The sequence below is a fragment of the Mus musculus genome, chromosome X (genome assembly GCF_000001635.26).
Source record: "Mus musculus strain C57BL/6J chromosome X, GRCm38.p6 C57BL/6J".
Classification (NCBI taxonomy): Eukaryota; Metazoa; Chordata; class Mammalia; order Rodentia; family Muridae; genus Mus; species Mus musculus.
This window is the reverse complement of record NC_000086.7, coordinates 93798382-93816861: the sequence shown is the minus strand read 5'-3', so window position 1 is coordinate 93816861 and position 18480 is coordinate 93798382. Positions and strand designations below refer to the sequence as shown.

At 40.4% G+C, this 18480-nt stretch overlaps 1 protein-coding gene across 1 annotated transcript in view; it reads left to right on the top strand.

Moving 5' to 3' along the window:
- Positions 1-18480, top strand: part of Pdk3 (pyruvate dehydrogenase kinase, isoenzyme 3) — a 67535-nt gene that overhangs the window by 15289 nt on the left and 33766 nt on the right. Inside the window, exons 2-5 of the mRNA NM_145630.3 lie at positions 2794-2935; positions 7920-7991; positions 14469-14653; positions 16659-16748. Of these exons, the coding sequence (NP_663605.1) occupies positions 2794-2935; positions 7920-7991; positions 14469-14653; positions 16659-16748 (489 nt within the window). The remainder of the gene's footprint in view (positions 1-2793; positions 2936-7919; positions 7992-14468; positions 14654-16658; positions 16749-18480) is intronic.

Genomic DNA, 18480 nt, shown 5'->3' with positions numbered 1-18480 from the left:
CTACTCCAACAGGGCCACACCTTCTAATAGTGCCACTACCTGGGTGGAGGATATACAAACCATCACAAACCATAAGCCCCAAATTAAATGCTTTCATTTAGAAGTTGCTTTGGTCATGCCATTTTTATCATAGCAATGCAAAAGTAACTAAGACAGATGGTAGGGAACTCTGTTCATGAGTGACCACTGCAGGGCGATTTTATAGTAGGAGAGAGAGATTGGGCTCAGCTCTCGATGCACCATGGACAAATGGAGATTTATAGCTCAGGAACAGTGTTATGTGTGTGTGCCTGGGCAAAGGGCCCCTGGCCAGGAAATTAGTAGCAGGGATCAGTGCTTGGGGAGGCTCTTACTAGAGCAACTAGAGCCCTGCTGAAAACTGTCTGGAATGTTTAGATACTTAGAATAGGGAGTGAGGAATTTGATCAGTACCAAGGGAAACCAGACTTTTGCTAAAGGCAAAGGACTTTTGCTAAGATGGCATGCAGATTCTTGTTACAATGTTCTAAGCAAGTCAACCTAGAGCGCAAGGTTGAGCTGTTCAGAGAGAGGTTTCAGAGGAAGCTTGATTGAAAGCTGGTCTTCAGTAGCCCACAGTGACATTTTGTGTGTCTGTGTGTGCTTAAACCAGTGTATTTTTACCAGAATCTAGAGTATTTCTTCTGTCCTGTAAAAACCCAGATTTATATTTTAACTTAAAATAGATTAAAGTATTATTTAAATCAGCTCAAATTAGATTCTACCAAAGAATAAGTGGGGCACCAAAACTTAAAATTCTTAATAGTCCAATATAATTATAATTATAATATATATGTAATATATATTAACCAATATAATTAACTATGGCAATACTAGTATCTTTGTGCATATGAAATTAAAATTATATGCATCAATAGGAGCAATATATTTTTGAAGCAAAACTACCAAAATCAGCTTGGTGAAGTAGCTGTTGGCTGCTGTTTCTGGAGTATTATACCCCTTCCCCTCTTACCTGGGAACTAATGTCAGAGGGCTAAGGGTGAGTGAAAGAATCAATCGTTAGGGATTTTCCTACCAAAGACCTTCAGTATACTCATGGTGAATGAAGAAAACAATGATTTGAGAGCAATCTTTCATTCTAATTTGTTTAAATATGGAAATGGGGTCCAGGTTGGTGAGGAAGAAAAGAGCCACAGATGACTTTCAAGAATGACTCTTTTTTTTCCCAAGCTTTATTTTGTAGAAAGGAAAGGGAGAAGTCAGAAAGTGGATGGAAGCATTAGAAATACCATGTGTGTAAACCTTTCAGTTGCTGCCTTTTTTATACAGGGAAAGCTTAAGAGAGTTTGGAAGGCAAAGTGTTTAGAAAGCTTCCCTCCCTTGTGTCTGGTCTTGACTCATTCCAGAACAGCTTCCAGGGAGTGGAGCATCAGGGAGGCCTAGCCAGTGCCAGGGAGACAGGATAGACCCACGAGGATCACAGAGTGGAGGACCACGGTTATGTGTGGGTTACATGTTGCCTTTACAAAGATTGACCCCCCGCCTTCAAGATTAGGGTAGCTAAAGTTAAGAGGCGTAGTAAGCCTTAACCAATGTTTCACACGCACAGGATGGCTGACTCCGGTCCAGAGGGTGTTTCTCACCCCAAAGCTCATATACTTTATTTCACACCTCTCCCCAGCCATAAGTTTGTAACAGGTTTGGGAAAGTGTTCTGGCCACAGTGAAGTTGGGAAAAGGTATCCGCATGCCTTTTCTGTCATCCTGCTATTCATGTGAATGGACACCCATCTCCAGAAGATTTCCTCGACCACGTCTTGTCTTTTACTTTTGGGAAAATCTGATAGGTGATAACCTACTCTTGTTTATATTAATCATAATGGAGTGGTATAAAATGTTCAGTACATGATAATAGTTTTATAATGTTAACATCAGGTTAAACATAGTTACCTCATTAAAAATTTGGTCCTTTCTCTGTGTCAAACTTTCAATTTTCTTCTAGTTTTGGGGAAAATGCGGTATATAATTGTTAGCCATATTGTACAGCATTACACCAGAACTTACTTCTTCTAACTTCAGCTAGGAGCTCTTAATAAAGCCCCACCCCATCCCCACTGACCCCGAGCTCAGAGCCATTGTTCAGGTCTCGATTTCTGCTGTTCCACATGCTCACGTGCTGCCTGATTTCTATGCCTGCCTTAGCTCACTGACCACCTATAGGGTAGCTTTTTCCTTCTTGGACTTGTCACAGTGGGTCATTCACTGGGAGTACATTGTAAGCTTTTTGAGACGTATTAGTTGTGTGACTTAGAGCTGCTCGTTTGGAATCACAGAGTTTCTGCTTCCAGGATGGCAGAGCCATGCGTTTCTTTACATTGGAAGAAAACTCGTAACAAGTGGTTGGCATGCAATAGGCGCATTTACAGAAGGAACGGATCATGCTGCCTCCCCGAAAACCACTATGAACAATAGTAGATTTCAATATCATATTGTTCTGTACTTGGCAGTTTCCATACAGTGTTTATTTGAAAGCAAACTCAAATTATATCCCAGGTCACTTTTATGTTGTGGCCAGCAACACTAGGTACCTATTTGTGTTAAGAAAAAAACTGCTTTCAAAGTTGCCTCTTGGAATAAATGTTCTTTTTCGCTTCTAATTAAGCTGTTTTCTTAAACTTGTTATTTTGGAGAATGAAAATTTAACTAGACATCATTATATTACTTAATTTCCTTTTTCTTTTTCTAATTCTGTGAACATGAGAGCATTTTATGTCTCTAGATGTTAATTTTATGGAATTTTTTCATCTCTTAATAGGAAGGGATAATGCATGTGAAAAAACTTCCTATATGTTTCTGCGCAAGGAACTTCCTGTGCGACTGGCTAACACCATGAGAGAGGTTAATCTCTTGCCGGATAACTTGTTGAACCGCCCTTCCGTGGGATTAGTTCAGAGCTGGTAAGTAAGTGCTGCGAACAGTTCTGCACTGGAAGCATTTTGCACAGAAGTGTACAAACTGTCTGTCTGGGAATGAGGCTTTCAGGAGAGCTAGGCTTTCCGTGCACTTAAGCTTTCAACTATTCGTTTAAAAATTTTAATGTAACTATTTTGAACCATAAGACACTTCCTGAACCTTTCATTTTTTCTTGTTAGAGACATGATTGCTTACTGAAAAAAAATAGAGAATAAAATGAAGGAATGACATTACAGTGACCAGTATCAGTGGACCTACTTTGATAAAGAAAGAAATTGAGGCAGTGTCTCTTGCATCCCAGACTGGCCATGAGTTCCATTTGTAGCCTAGGTATCCTTTGCACATCTGATCCTCTTGCCTCCTGAGTGCTGAGGGCACACTGTGTGCCACCATGTCCAGTTACTGGGGACTGAAGCAGGGCTTTGACAACAGAGGCAAAGCAAGCACTCCTAATTGAGCTACGTGCCTAGCCCATTTGCCCTCCTTTGGATAGAGAGATGTTTTCAACCTTTAGTAAGTCTCAGCCTTGCCTCTTTTATTTTTGTTTTAAAGATCTTTCATGAAGGAAATACTTTTTAGACTAAGTCCTTTATAGGGGAACCTCATGTGGAAAAACCAATCATGTCCCTGCTGTGCTGTGCCTGCTCTATGCAAGATCTTAAAGCAAAGTTAAATCAGTCAGAGCTCTGACTGTAAAGCCTGCATTCTCTGTCAGAGGAAGTGGAGTCTGCGATGATCCCCCACCCGCCGTGAGGTCACTGAGTGGGAGGCTGGAAGAAAAGGTGGCATGTTTTTAGACAGAGATTTGCATGTTTGGTCTACTCTGCTATAAAAAGCATGGCGGAAGCATGTGGAGAAACCTGGAGGACTGTAAGGACCAGGAGGCACACTGTTGCTAATCAGGAACAGTGTTGAGAACAAAAAAGGGGCAGAAAACGCTAGCCATGGCCTTGTACTGTTCCTTGATGGGTGGGTGGAGTTGACTAGTGTAGAGGACCATCTTAAGAAATCACCAGCTTAAGAAAACTAGCTCGAATTCAGAGGGTTTGTGGTGGCTTGGCTTCTGATAAAGAATGAAGAATTCAATGGCCATTCCTGAAGAATACGTTTTTGTGAAAAGCACTGTTTTATGCAATAACCTTGCATGGATTAGGGGTTGACCTAATTCAGATGACAGGGAATGAAGAAGTGATAGCTCACATATAGAAAAGCTGGAGTTGCCGGGCGGTGGTGGCACATGCCTTTAATCCCAGCACTTGGGAGGCAGGGGCAGGCGGATTTCTGAGTTCAAGGCCAGCCTGGTCTACAAAGTGAGTTCCAGGACAGCCAGGGCTACACAGAGAAACCCTGGCTTGAAAACAAAACAAAACAAAAAGGAAAAGGAAAAAGAAAGAAAAAGAAAAAAAAAGAAAAGCTGGAGTCGAGTGAGCCATGCATTTTGATGGACTTGCACCATCAGAATTAAAGACACAGATTTATGGTATATAGCTGAATAAGGTGGTAAGTTTAGCTGTTCTAGGTAGGGAGACTCTGTAGGCAAACAGTCTCAGGCTGTACATACCTGGGAGGAGGAAACTTGAGCTGTAGATAGTATAAGCACTGTCAGGGACACTATGATGAAGGTCCTCGGTAGGCAAAGTCATGTCCTTTGATCCATTAGGTTGCAGCAATTAACCAGTTTCCATTGCTTATGCAGCAGTTACTTCAGGAACTTCAAAGTAAATTACTGCCTCCGAACTGTTTTCCAACATGAGCCAACTCTGATTCTCCAGACACCAGCTGAGTGTTCAGCAACTGTTCAGTCCTGATACTAAGTATCTGAAGTCAGCAGAGGCCCCACAATTTCAGAGCTCAGTCTCCAGAGACTGACACCATACATTATGTGTCAACTGCAGGTCCTGGATCTATCCATGCCTTTGACTGACTGATGCAATTGACTGGCTGTACATTGAGTTTCCATGGCCCTCTTCTGAGGTTTGATAATTGGCTAAAGTGGATCACAGAATTCAGGAAGGCACTTTGTTTATATTTGCAGGTGGATAGGAAAAGAAACAGCAAAATGGAAGAAATATATCAGACAAGGTGTTGGTGTAACTTTGCAGCATCCATACCCTCCCTGTGTGTGCTCTGTTGGCACCTCCAGGGGTTCAGTACAAAGCCTTCAGCATCTCTTCATTCAGGAGTTTTTATAGAGCTTCATTTTCAGTCCTCATGCCTCCACAGAGGTTGGGAGTAGACTAAAAGTTTGAGCTCTCTAGTTACTTGCTCATTGTTTTGATCAAGATCATGTTGACACTGTCTAGAGCCCCACTCTAAGTGACCTTATTAGAATAACTCAAATGTGAGCGATAGGTGCTTCTTCTGAGTAACAAGAGATACTCCTGTCATTCTGGAACTTTAAGGCTTAGGAACTGTACCAGGAAGCAGGAGTGAATACTAAATTTATTTTTGTGTTATGCATATAACACTGGCAAAGTGAAGTATAGACTCAGATTACAGTGTTAAACCTTCCTTTGTATCCTCTGCATTGTCCGTGTCTACTTCAGACTGTGCATGCCATTTCTTTTTGTTCATATACATTCTATTTTGAAAAAAATAATTTCCTACTTAAGAATTACAAGACTAGTAGAAAGAATTGTCATATACCTTCATCTAGCTTCACTGATAACATTTGACTATATTTGCTCTTTCATAATTCATGTTTATCTCCTCTCCCACATTGAATGGGGAGAGATAATATGAATATATGTGTGCATGTATATATGTATATAATATGACATACACATATGCATGAAAGAAATGTAAACATTGTCAGGATCAAAATGGAATTGGTAGAGCTAGGGAGTTACTAAGGACAATTTCTTTTGCATGGTTGTTACTATTAGTGACTAGCATGAGATTCTAGGTCTACACGTTCATACGGAGGCTCTTGCAACCTTATGACATCTGTAAGACCATCCGGTCAGCAAGTCTTCAACCTCCAGAACATTCTACCCTTGGTATTAATCATTAGAATCGACAGTTCTTGATTTCAACTATCTGGTATGATCATTTTTCTTTAGAAGTCCCCTTGCCTTGGGCCTTTTCTTTTCCTTCTTTAATCATATATTACTAACCATGCCTTAGGTATTAAAGAAGCAGCAAGATGAATAAAACAACATCCCTGTTTAACAAGGAACCATTAGAAAAGAAAGGACAAGCTGGTAAGGGGAGTCGAAAAGGAAGTGTGTTGACACAGGAGGGATTTTAGAAGTGTAGTCAGGGAATCTACAAGGAGGTGCTCTTTTGAACACATGTGTGGCTTCCTGTAGCATGAACACATGTGTGGCTTCCTGTAGCATGTCCTTTTTCTTTGAAAATGCTCTTTCCAAATAAATATCAGTAGTATTTGAGGATATAGTTCAGATTGTTCCTTTTACTGGTTGACATCATACAAAAATTCATTGCTTTTCCTGAAACATTTGAATTGATGTTGACATTATGTTTGTTCCTTTGCCCCCAAATAACTTTAACACGCATCTCTGGGGATAACTCTTAGAAAACCATGATATAAATATTCACATTTAGAAGTTTGTCATTGATCTAGTAAATGTTTCCTAATAGGTAGTGCTTGTTATTATTTTACTAATTGTCTTAATAATGATCCTTTAAAAAAATTGTCAGGCATGGTGGCGCACACCTTTAATCCCAGCACTTGGGAGGCAAAGGCAGGCAAATTTCTGAGTTCAAGGCCAGCCTGGTCTACAGAGTGAGCTCCAGGACAGCCAGAGCTACACAGAGAAACCCTGTCTCAAAAACAAACCAAAAAAAATTGTCTTGATTTAAGAATCCATATTAGGATCATGTATTTATTTATGTGATCCTGTCATTTGCTTTTACAAGTGACTTGCATGTGAAACAGGGACTCCACTGTTCTCTTAGTCACCCTGTAGTCTTCCCGTTTTCTTTTCATGCTACAAATCTTAGTATGATCTTGGATTCTTCTGCATTTATAACTTTTCTCTTTAAAGGATTACTGCTTTGGGAAAAGGCTGGAGGCCCACCTAACTTGCTCATGTGTGGCACATCTTATTAAGACTTAAGGATTTTATAATATACACAGTTTTTTCTTGTATTGGCCTTTATTGAAAACTATCGTGATCAATTTAGAATCTTTTCCTGATGTGCATTTCTCTAGTACATACTGATGAAGTTAATTTTACTGTAAGAAATAGCCTTCTTGTATTCTTGGTGTATGCTTCAGGATCAAACCAGAGTGCTTCTTAAAATTTTGTGATCTTTTTGCCAAATGTGGTGTGTATGCCTTTAATCCCCGAATTTAGGAGTTAGTAGCTGATAGATTTCTATGAGTGTAAGGTAATCCTGGTCCTCATATTGACTTCTAGGCCAGCCAAGGCTATCTAGTGAGACCTTGTTTCAAGAAAAATTTATGTGCTTTTAGAGTAATCAAATTGTAGACTTGGAGTATGAGTTAGGATGCTGAACCTGGCTTGTACAACCAGAAGGGTCAGTCATTGGATGAGTTCTTCCTATTAGTTTGAATCAGAGACACACAAAGCTATCAGAGCTATGCTTTTTGGCAGTGTTGGCTTTGTTTTCAGGTGAGCTTCCTTCCAGGCGGAAGACTGGTTGTAGAAGTTGCAGATTTCATACACTGTACCAAAGCAGAGAAGGCAGTATGCTTAGAAACCTCCAGCAAGTCTTCTATGTATTTCTTTCCGTTTGAATTGAAGCCCTAGACCTGTTCCTGAGTCAGTGCCTGTTTCAGGGATGCATTTGGTTCTTAGTCTTAGCTATGGACTGTGGGACTAGAGAGTAAGTATTGATGAGAGAGAAGGGCTCTTCCTACATGCTCTGGAGGAGTCACCTCGGCCTGAAGCCCTGAAGCTGCAGATAGGAGTGGGGTAAAGGCTGAGTGAGGAGGGAGGGAGCAGGCAGGTAGCTCACGTGCTGACTTGTGTTTTCTAGGTACATGCAGAGCTTCCTTGAACTTTTAGAATATGAAAACAAGAGCCCAGAAGACCCACGAGTTTTGGATAAGTAAGTATGATGCCAATTACATGAAAGTAAAAATACCTCGGCAAGAGAACATTTCAGTGAAATGGAACTCATGTTAAGACTAGAGAGTTATAATTCAGGGCTACGAGATGGCTCAGTAGTTAAAGTGCTTACTGAACAAGTGTGCAGACCTGAGTTTGGATGTGCAGTTGTCAAGTGGGTACTGGGCAGGCATGACAGCCTGCCTGTAATCCTAGTGGTTGGAAGTCACCCTGGGGATCCCCAGAGAAGCTGCCTAGCTAAATGTCCTGAGTAAGCGAGCTCTAGGTTCAAATGAGAGACCCTGTTTTGATAAATGAGGTAGAGAGTGACTGAGGAAGACAACTGATACTAACCTGGAATCCTCATGTGTGTGTACATTTGTGTGCTCAAGTTTTAACACGAATACTCCCACATACACTACACACACTTTTGAGAACATAAATAACTGGAATTTAGACAAAGGTTTTAATTTTCTTGTGGGTAATAACATAGTTGTTGTTTTTTTTAACTTAAGAATTTAGCATAATTCACAAAGAACAATGAAACTTCAATTAATGCTTCATGACCCAGTTCTTAATATATGTGGTCAAGGTAAAATAGACAGCAGCTTACTATAAGCATTGTTGGGAATGTTCCATCTAGTGGTAGTTTTAAGAATGCAATAGCCTCCATATATACAGCAAGTATCTCCCTAATCCATCAACTTAAAATACTTTCTAAAGTAAAATACTTTTTGAGCTTAGAAAATTGTAGTGATTTTGTTTTGGAGAAGCGTAAAAGTGTTTTTTTTTTAAATATATATATATATATATATATACATACACACACACACAACTGTTGGATTCTATTGCTGTCACTGTGCACAAAGACTATGGAATTCTCATGTTACCAGAAAGTATTTCTGTTTTCTATTTTTGTTCTCCAGTAAACCATAACCTCATCTGTGAGTAGAGCTTTTTCCCCCCAAGAGAAATTAAGTATCTCCTTTAGCCTGATTTCTTCCTGTTGGGGATCTACACAGTGAATACTCACGGCATCCAGTTGTGCTGAGGACTTTCTTTTATCATAGGCTTAATCCTCATAATCATGAGACAAACACTTGGCTTGGATGAGCTCCGTGAATAGAAGTAGGGAAACACTACACCACACAACCAACCTTGGAGAGTTTTAACCCAGGAAATCTGGAGGTCAGAGGTGTGGAAGGATGTGCTCAAGGTTGTGACAGAGCTAGACCCGTGAGTCATTGTTCCTTTTCCATAGTATGCTGGTCCTCTGCAGTGTACCATACAGCCAGAAATGCTGCTTTCAGGCAGGAGAAGGGAGCTCAGGGTCAGTTGTATCTTATTGAATGGATCTGGTGAATGTGAAAAGTACAAGCATTGGGTTAGAGCCACACATATAGTTGTTTCCTTGATACTAGCTAGCCACTGCTGTCTGTAACTCTTATTTTTTCAAACTCTATTTTTAATGATGGTCCTTAAACACTTTAACCTCCCTTATAGCCCACCACCCACCAGAGGTAGTGGGAAAGAAAGGATATGGGGGAAGTAAGCCTGCTTAGAAAGGTTCTTTGGAGCAACTCTCATCAGTGTTGTCTGGAAATCAGCAGTTCAGTTTACAGGTCAGCAGGCGGTGGAAGCTCATACACTCGAAAACACTTCATGGATACACCGGTAGTCCATGAAGTCCATGAGTTGGGTCAGCAACAGCAGTGACATGACCTAGCAGAGACAGCCAGGCCTCAGCCTCGGCTCCAGTCAGCAGGAGGGACCAACAGGAACACCAGGAGAAGTTCTCAGCTGTGCCTCTCTCAGGGAAGCGAACTGGTGGTGCACAAGTGCTGCACAGCAAGCTCAGCCTCCCTCTGTCACTGTCCATTGAGTTCTTTTTATAACCTCCAAACATCACGTGTCTTCTAAGGGTTGTGCCTCAACACGTGCACCCGTCTCAGCTGACAATCAGCCTGAGTCCAAGGAAGCAGGAAGCTGCAAGAAACTGCAGCACACCACCAGAAGGGTTTTTTGCTTTTGTTTTTGTCTTTGTCTTTGTTTTTGATTTTGTTTTTGTCTTTGTTTTTGTTTTTTGTTTTGGCTCATTTCTCTCTGTGGAGTCTTGACAAATGCAGCTCAACTACTCAGTATATGGTGAACCGATGCATTTGTGTCATTAGCAAAAATTCCTTTCACGTGTTTGGTTTAGCAGAACATCCTTTCTCCTGTGTCTGCTTCAGCTAAACATGCCTTCGTGAGTCGGCTTTAGTCTTTCACACCTGTGTCCGCTTCAGGACACACCTTCACATGTTTGCCCCAGCAAAACACAATATAGCATAATTCACTTTCCAACAAACCCGTAAGGTTCCACATCAACTGTTATTTAACGTGTTGACATTAAATGGATTGAATCTAGGAGCTTTGTTTTCTTACGTCATTAGTTGAGGACATTTGAAATTCTCAAAATGGAGCTAGCCTCTAGGTGTACACTTGAAGATAAAGATTTGGAGAAGTACACAATTATTAATTAATTGCTATGGTTTTTGTAGAGTCCAAACTCTAACATTATTTTCATCAGGACCAATTTAAGTGAATGGACAGTGCTGAATCGAGTGTGTGCTAGGTCTTCATGGCAGTAGCTCTTACTCAGTGAATTTCGATAACTTGCTGGCTTTATGCAGCGGTTGGAAAGTTGAGATTTGAGTTGCCTCGTGCTGTTAGTAAAGGGAGGGGTGCGAGATGAGTGTGTATCCTGGTAACAGCCTTCTCTGTTCAGTGAGAACATAAATTCTGCCATACGTGGGGCCACTAGCTGGAGAGTCATTTATGTCAATCACATTGGTCCTCATGATGGAGATAGAAAAGCCCAGGAGAGTAGGGAGGTGTTCTGAGAATTCATCCATTTAAATAAGCCTCTTTCCTTCAGGTGAAGATGTTTCTGCACTATAATGAATTGTTTCATTTTACAGATACTTAATTGATAAATACATTGGAAAGAGGTACATGAAAATTTACCCATTGTAAAAATTTCTTGTGCATAATTGCAAACTTGGGCTTTTTTTGTTTTGTTTTGAAGAAGGGCTTCACTGTGGATTAGCCTGCCTATGCTTCCTGAGGGCTGTGATTAAAGGTGTGTGCCTCCAAGCCTGGCTAATTGTGAGCTTCTAGTTTCAGAGTTTATTCATCTTTGCTTTCATTGTACGTACATATTTGTTACAGAAAATTTTCATTGAGGAAAAAATAAGACGAGATAAGTAAAAGAAACTTATTCCAAAATCTCATTACTAGAGGACAGCCTCAGCTAACATTTTCTTCTGCCGTTATTTTCCCCTAAGCATTCATATTGTATGAGTGTGAAGTTTTTTGAGACAAGGATTCTCTATATAGCCCTCATTGTCCTATAATTCACTCTGTAGACCAGGCTGGCCTCCAACTCACAGAGATCCACTTGCCTCTGCCTCTGCCTCCCAAGTGCTGGGATTTAAAGGTGAACACCACTGCTCAGCAATTTTTGTGTTTACAATACAGTTCTTGGCCACTTAATAGTGGCCAGTAATTTTATAATACAGTCATGGATCACTCAATGACAGATACCTTAGAGAAATGCTTTATGAGGAAAAATTGTTTATGTGAACACTGTAGAGTATCCTCATAGAAACATAAGAGGACTACAACCTTACCAGGTGACATAATCTTTTAGGGACACTATTGTGTACAGTCTGTCACTGAAATGTTATTGTGTAGCATGTAGCTGTCAGTACTCTCTCACACACATACATGCACACACACACACATGCAAATTGTCTTGTTGGGTTGTTTGTTTTTGTTTTTTTGACACAGGGTTCCTGTGTAGCCCTGGCTGTCCTGGAACTCACTCTGTAGACCAGGCTGACTTCAAACTCAGATCCGCCTGCCTCTGCCTCCTGAGTGCTGGGATCAAAGGCCTGTGCCGCCACCACTTGGCACTTACTTATACACCACTTGGCACTTACTTATATTATTAATTCTACAGATAGGTCATGCTATTTGACCCACTAATGTTGGCTTTTATCCTGGTTTGTAGTTTTCAGTACCTTCTCCTGTGTGTGAGTCTATGATCCATTGCATAGGTGTTTGTGTCTGAGAGTACCGTGTCATGCTGTGGATGTGGAGATCTGATGACAGTGTTGGGTGCTGCTCTTTGCCTTCCGTTTCCAGGGATCCACAGTCAGGTCAGCAAGCTTACACAGCACTGCATTTACGCAGCAAGTCACCTTACTAGCACAGAGTGCTCTAAAAACAGCTTTTGTTTTCTCTTTCTCTTCCCACACTTGCATTCTCTGGGTATGATGTATGCGTTTGCGTGTGTGGAAAGCAGTTTTTAAAAACAGCTATTTACCTTGTCCACTTGTTTCCCTAGCGTTGATCCTAGAAGTGGAATTATCTTCTTTGGACTTCAGATATATTTGGTTAAATTGCCCTTAGAAAATGTTCCATTTAGCGCCCACACGCAACCTTCACTGGTTATTATTTGCCATTCTAATAAATAATGTTTTCCTTTGCTTTTGTGCTGGTAAATTGATTGGCACTGTGCTTGAGTTTTTCATAGATTTTCCCACTAAGATCCTTTCCCTAGTTTCCAGTGGGATGTTCATCTTCACTAAGTGTATGGGCTTTTATTTCTTCACTTACTCATCAATTCCCCAGTTATGTTCTTTGTTTCTTTGCATTGTGTGTTTCTGCCCTTGGTAATAAGCCGAGAACAGCCGCCTTTATCCCAAAGGTATAGACTTAATTCAGCTGATTTTCTTTTATTATTTCTGTGATTTCACTCTTAACATTTTTGTCTTTTTAAAAAGAAATTAATTTTGTGTATGTTTATATGGCTTATGTGTACATGTGTATGTATGTGTGTGCACTGATGTGTACATGTGTATATATGTGTGTGCACTGATGTGTATATGTGTGTGTGCACTGATGTGTACATGTGTATGTGTGTGCACTGATGTGTACATGTGTATGTATGTATGTGCACTGATGTGTACATGTATATGTATGTGTGTGCACTGATGTGTACATGTGTAGTGTATGTGTGTGCACTGATGTGTACATGTGTATGTATGTATGTATGTGTGAGCACTGATGTGTACATGTGTATGTATGTGTGTGCACTGATGTGTACATGTGTATGTACGTGTGTGCACTGATGTGTATATATGTGTGTGTGCACTGATGTGTACATGTGTATGTGTGTATGTGCACTGATATATACGTGTGTGTATGTGTGTGCACTGATGTGTACATGTGTGTGTATGTGTGTGCACTGATGTGTACATGTGTATGTGTGTGTACTGATGTGTACATGTATATGTATGTGTGTGCACTGATGTGTACATGTGTATGTATGTATGTATGTGTGAGCACTGATGTGTACATGTGTATGTATGTGTGTGCACTGATGTGTACATGTGTATGTACGTGTGTGCACTGATGTGTATATATGTGTGTGTGCACTGATGTGTACATGTGTATGTGTGTATGTGCACTGATATATACGTGTGTGTATGTGTGTGCACTGATGTGTACATGTGTGTGTATGTGTGTGCACTGATGTGTACATGTGTATGTGTGTGTACTGATGTGTACATGTATATGTATGTGTGTGCACTGATGTGTACATGTGCATGTGTGTGTATGTGCACTGATGTGTATATGTGTGTGTGCACTGATGTGTACATGTGTATGCCTGTGTGCACTGATGTGTGCATGTGTGTATGTGCACTGATATATACATGTGTGTGTATGTGTGTGTACTGATGTGTACGTGTGTGTATGTGTGTGCATTTTCATGTGCCTATCAGAGGTTGATGTCAGATGTTTTCTGGATCACTCTCACCTGATTTTTTCAGACAGACTCGCTCACTAACCAGGGACCTTGATGTTTTGACTAGACTGGCTAGCCAGTACTCCCCGGGGATCCACCTGTGTCTGCTCCCCTGGCTCTGGGCTTACAGAGATGTGCTACCATACCTGGCTTATATGTGGCTACAGATCCTCGTCACTTTACCACCCCCCCAAGCCAGCTCCTCACTATTATTCTTACATTTCTCATTCTCTTGGGGCTTAAGGCTTGAAATTGGTATATATGGTTTAAATTGTTAGCCCTCTGGCCCCATCAGTTCAATTATTTCCTTATTTCCTTACTGATTTACATTCTTTTAGTAAAAAATAAAAAAAAAATATAGAACCTCCAAGTGTCAGCACATTCCTAAAAAAGGATTTGAACTGTTTTTTAACTTCACTAGACCCTTTTACTTTGTGTGTCTCCGAAAGAATGCCAGTTGTAAGTTTCACTAGGTTTTAGCGTTTATGCTTACTTCCTTTTACTATCTAGTGAGAGGAATGTTTCTACTTATAAAGAATACCAGCAGGTAACTAGATAGAGGTGGGGGATGGCTTTCAGCCCGTGAAATGTAAACTTACCACATTGTATTTCCTTCCCACACAGCTTTCTCAACGTTCTGATAAATATCAGAAACAGACACAATGATGTTGTTCCTACAATGGCCCAAGGCGTGATTGAGTACAAGGAAAAGTTCGGGTTTGATCCGTTCATTAGCAGTAACATTCAATATTTCCTGGATCGGTTTTATACCAACCGCATTTCTTTCCGCATGCTTATTAACCAGCACAGTAAGTTGGGTTGTTTTCGGTCTAGTTTTGAACAGGTAACCATATTGATTTTTCTGAAAAGTTTTCCTTTTGCTTCACTTTAAGTTTACTGACTTAGACTTTGGCTATAGAAATTTCATTTCTAGTTCAGTTTTTTTTGTTAAGGGAATCCTTCCTATTATAAAAATCTGTTTGGCTGGGTTGGCGAGCAGGGGGAGGGATAGGGGTTTTCAGAGGGGAAACCAGGAAAGGGGATAACATTTAAAATGTAAATAAAGTAAATATCTAATAAAAAAAATAAATAAATAAAATCCATTAATCGATATTCTTGCATAAAAGTTGTCCTTGGAAGGCTTTGTGATGCTTATATTATAGGCAGGGCCACTGCCTGCCTTTCAAAGGCTCTGCTGTTACCTTTCTGTGGAGTCAAGGGACTGGCTTGAATGGCAGCCACATTAATTTCTCAATGGTTTTAAAAGCACCAATATGGGAATATTGAATGAGCATGTTAGATATATAAGCAATTTCCTTGATTGCACAGTGATAGGTAAAATCTGATTTTTAATTAGTCCATGATGCTGCACTGAGAGTTTAGTATATTCAGTTCTTTCAACACAATGAACTTCTTCACTGATTTCCAGTACTGTCACCTTGGTTGATTTTTTTTTTAATTCTAAGGAAAAGCATGTACATATTTGGAGTTGTCCTTGCTGAATCAGAGAGGGAGCAAAACTTTATTTATTTATTTATTTATTTATTTTGGTTTTTCGAGACAGGATTTCTCTGTATAGCCCTGGCTGTCCTGGAATTCACTTTGTAGACCAGGCTAGCCTCAAACTCAGAAATCTGCCTGCCTCTGCCTCCCAAGTGCTGGGATCAAAGGCATAAGCCACCACTGCCCGGCAAGCATTTTTAATTCATTTGATTTACTTAGATAAGCAAATGTTATGGAACTGTTAATATGTACTTATAGCCGGGCAGTGACAGCACATGCCTTAATCTGAGTACTCGAGAAGCAAGAGACAGGGAATTTCTAGGTTTGAGGCCAGCCTGGTCTACAGAGTGAGTTTCAAGATAGCCATAAACCCTGTCTTTTAAAACAATGTATGTATTTATTTATATTTTTTAGAAACATGTATGATAATTTATAGAAAAAAAAAAAGGAACCTAAATACAAGCCAGCTAATTTACTGACATAGTGGCAATTTCCTTATCTAAGCATATTTGTGTTCACATAGATATGCATATGTTTTGTTGTTGATTAAACTCATGCACCTCTGTTTTTTTTTCTATTTTTAATAAGTTAGAACTTTATGTACTGGCATACACCTATATTTGTCGTTTTTATAATCTCAAGTCATTCCTATTTTGTTTAGATATTTATTCTCCTGTTGTGGAGTCTAAGTTAGTCCCCAGGTTTGATTGATAGGTTTGATAAAGTATACCTATAAAAATTTAGCTTGCGTTGCTTTTTTTCTTTTCAGCTTCTTTAGGCTTTTATTTGGGAATAAAAATCTGCAACTATTGTGTAGAGTAAAGTGGAATAGCTTTCTAAAGATATTTGAACAAATACGGTTTGTGTACATAGAACTGCAAAAGATCCTGCATGGTGGAGGCGATTGCAGTGCTACCTGTGAGGGTTCTTCACCAATGGCCCATGCTGCATGTCGGAAATACTTAGTGACTGCAGTAAATGGCTGCAAGTGTTGAGCCCTCAGGGAGATAGCCTGTCAATCATTAAGTGTCTTGGTCTAGTTATCATCAGAAGAGGAAGAAAGGCCTGGGCCCCTGACATGCACTGCTGCTATAGGATCTACTACCTGTGCCTGATGGGACTTAAAGTACACCCCTCCCCCTTTTGCCTGATGTATGTGCTCCCTCATAGAGTATTGCATTGCTCAAAGTCATTGTGGATCCCGAAATGATTCTAAAAAGATCGTTTTGACAGTTAGGACTTTATTTCTGTGCTTGACCATATCAGCTGACTGTGTTTCAATCCCTTTCCTTCTCTTTTGTGTTCATTTAGCACTTCTGTTTGGTGGTGACACTAACCCTGCACATCCGAAACATATAGGGAGTATCGACCCCACCTGTAATGTAGCTGATGTGGTTAAAGGTAAGGATGCCAGGCCAGCGGCACTGACCGTGGCAGAAATAGCATTGGGGTTTATTTGAGGCAGCTCAGCTGTGGGGTCATGTTGCTGTGTAGTCTGTGGTTCATCACAGACCATGTTAGGCCTAAACCAATTAATCCAAATATGAAATCTTTCTAGTTCAGGGAAAAACGAATAATTTCTAATGCTCAAACACCAGTTTCTACTTTGTTGGTTAGGGTTGTACTTGTATTGCTTTCTTAAAGAGTAAACATTTCAGGAACGTCTAGATTTGACTTGCCATCATTTTTAATAAGAATTATACGTTATTAAATGAGTCTGCATTTACAGTTGCCAAAGCTACATTTCTTTCTCTTACATAGCCCTAGTGTTAGAAGCTATCCAGCCAGTGGGCTTAGCTGCGTGGATACTAGTCAGTATTCCCAGAGTAGAGGAGGTCAGGTACTCATAGATAGATCCCTGGTCCACGGGGGACTTGGCGTTTGAATAGGTGGATCTCATTATCTGATTAAAATAAATGCTGAATGCTATGTCAAGAAAGCTTGACTGCCTGTGACCCACCAGGTTCCAGCACTTCTCAGTTTTGACTTTGTGCAGATTCATGTTCCGAACCTGTCTCCTTCCCCAGATGGCATTTCCGGCTCTGCTTCTCATCTAGCTTTAAACACTTAGCTGGCAAGCTTTGCGTGATCATACTTTGTCCCTGGTTTTCATCAGGGACCTTGGTTGTTCTTAAGCGACCACGGCTAAGGACAGCCTGTGCAGTATATTTTCCAGGTCTGCACGTGACTCTCTTTGGCGAGAAGACATTTCCTCACATCATTTCACTTTTAAGGCAACTGGGTCTAGCTGATATGTATGTGCCTTTTCTGTTGAGCTATACTTGGTGTAAGGCCAGGGAATATGTCTTTTCTTGCTTGATAACTTTTATAGAACCCTGAGTGTCTGTAGAAATAGAAGATCTGTAAATAATCTGTGGCTTGATAAATTTTAGACATTTAAAGTTGTTAAATTTTATTATTAAAAAATGTGGATGTCTGGTCATGGCAGCACACACCTTCAATCCCATCACTCAAGGAGGCAGAGGCAAATGGATCTCTGTGAATTTGAGGCCAACCTGTTCTACAGAGCAAGTTCCAGGACAGCCAAGGTTACACAAAGAAACGCTGTCTGGAATAACCAAACCAAACCACACTAATAAACAAAAACAGCACCACAACAAAAGAAGCCAAACAAACCAAAAATGGGCTGGAGAGACAGCTCAGCTGTTAAGAGTATTCACTGTTCTTGCAGAGGACCCACATTCTCTTCCTGGCTCCCACATAGCAGTTCATAACTGTCCAGTTTCAGTGCCCTTTTCTGACCACCTCTTCTGACCACATGTGTTGTATGTGCATAAACATCCATGCAGGCAAAACACTCATATACATGAAGTAAAGTTTAAAAGGTATTTAAGAAGTTGTAGGGGGCTGGAGAGATGGCACAGTGGTTAGGAGCATTCTATCTTCCAAAGGACCCAGGTTCAATTCCCAGTGCCCACATGGCAGCTCACAACCTGTAACTCCAGTTCCAGGGGATCCAACATCCGTGCATACATGCAGACAAACCAGCAATGCACATGGGATAAGAATAGTTACATTTTTAAAAATAAAAATAATTTCAAATAAAAAATACCACACACTGGAATGAATTAGTCCCAAAGTCTAGTTTCTTAGGTGTGATATTGATGTGGTG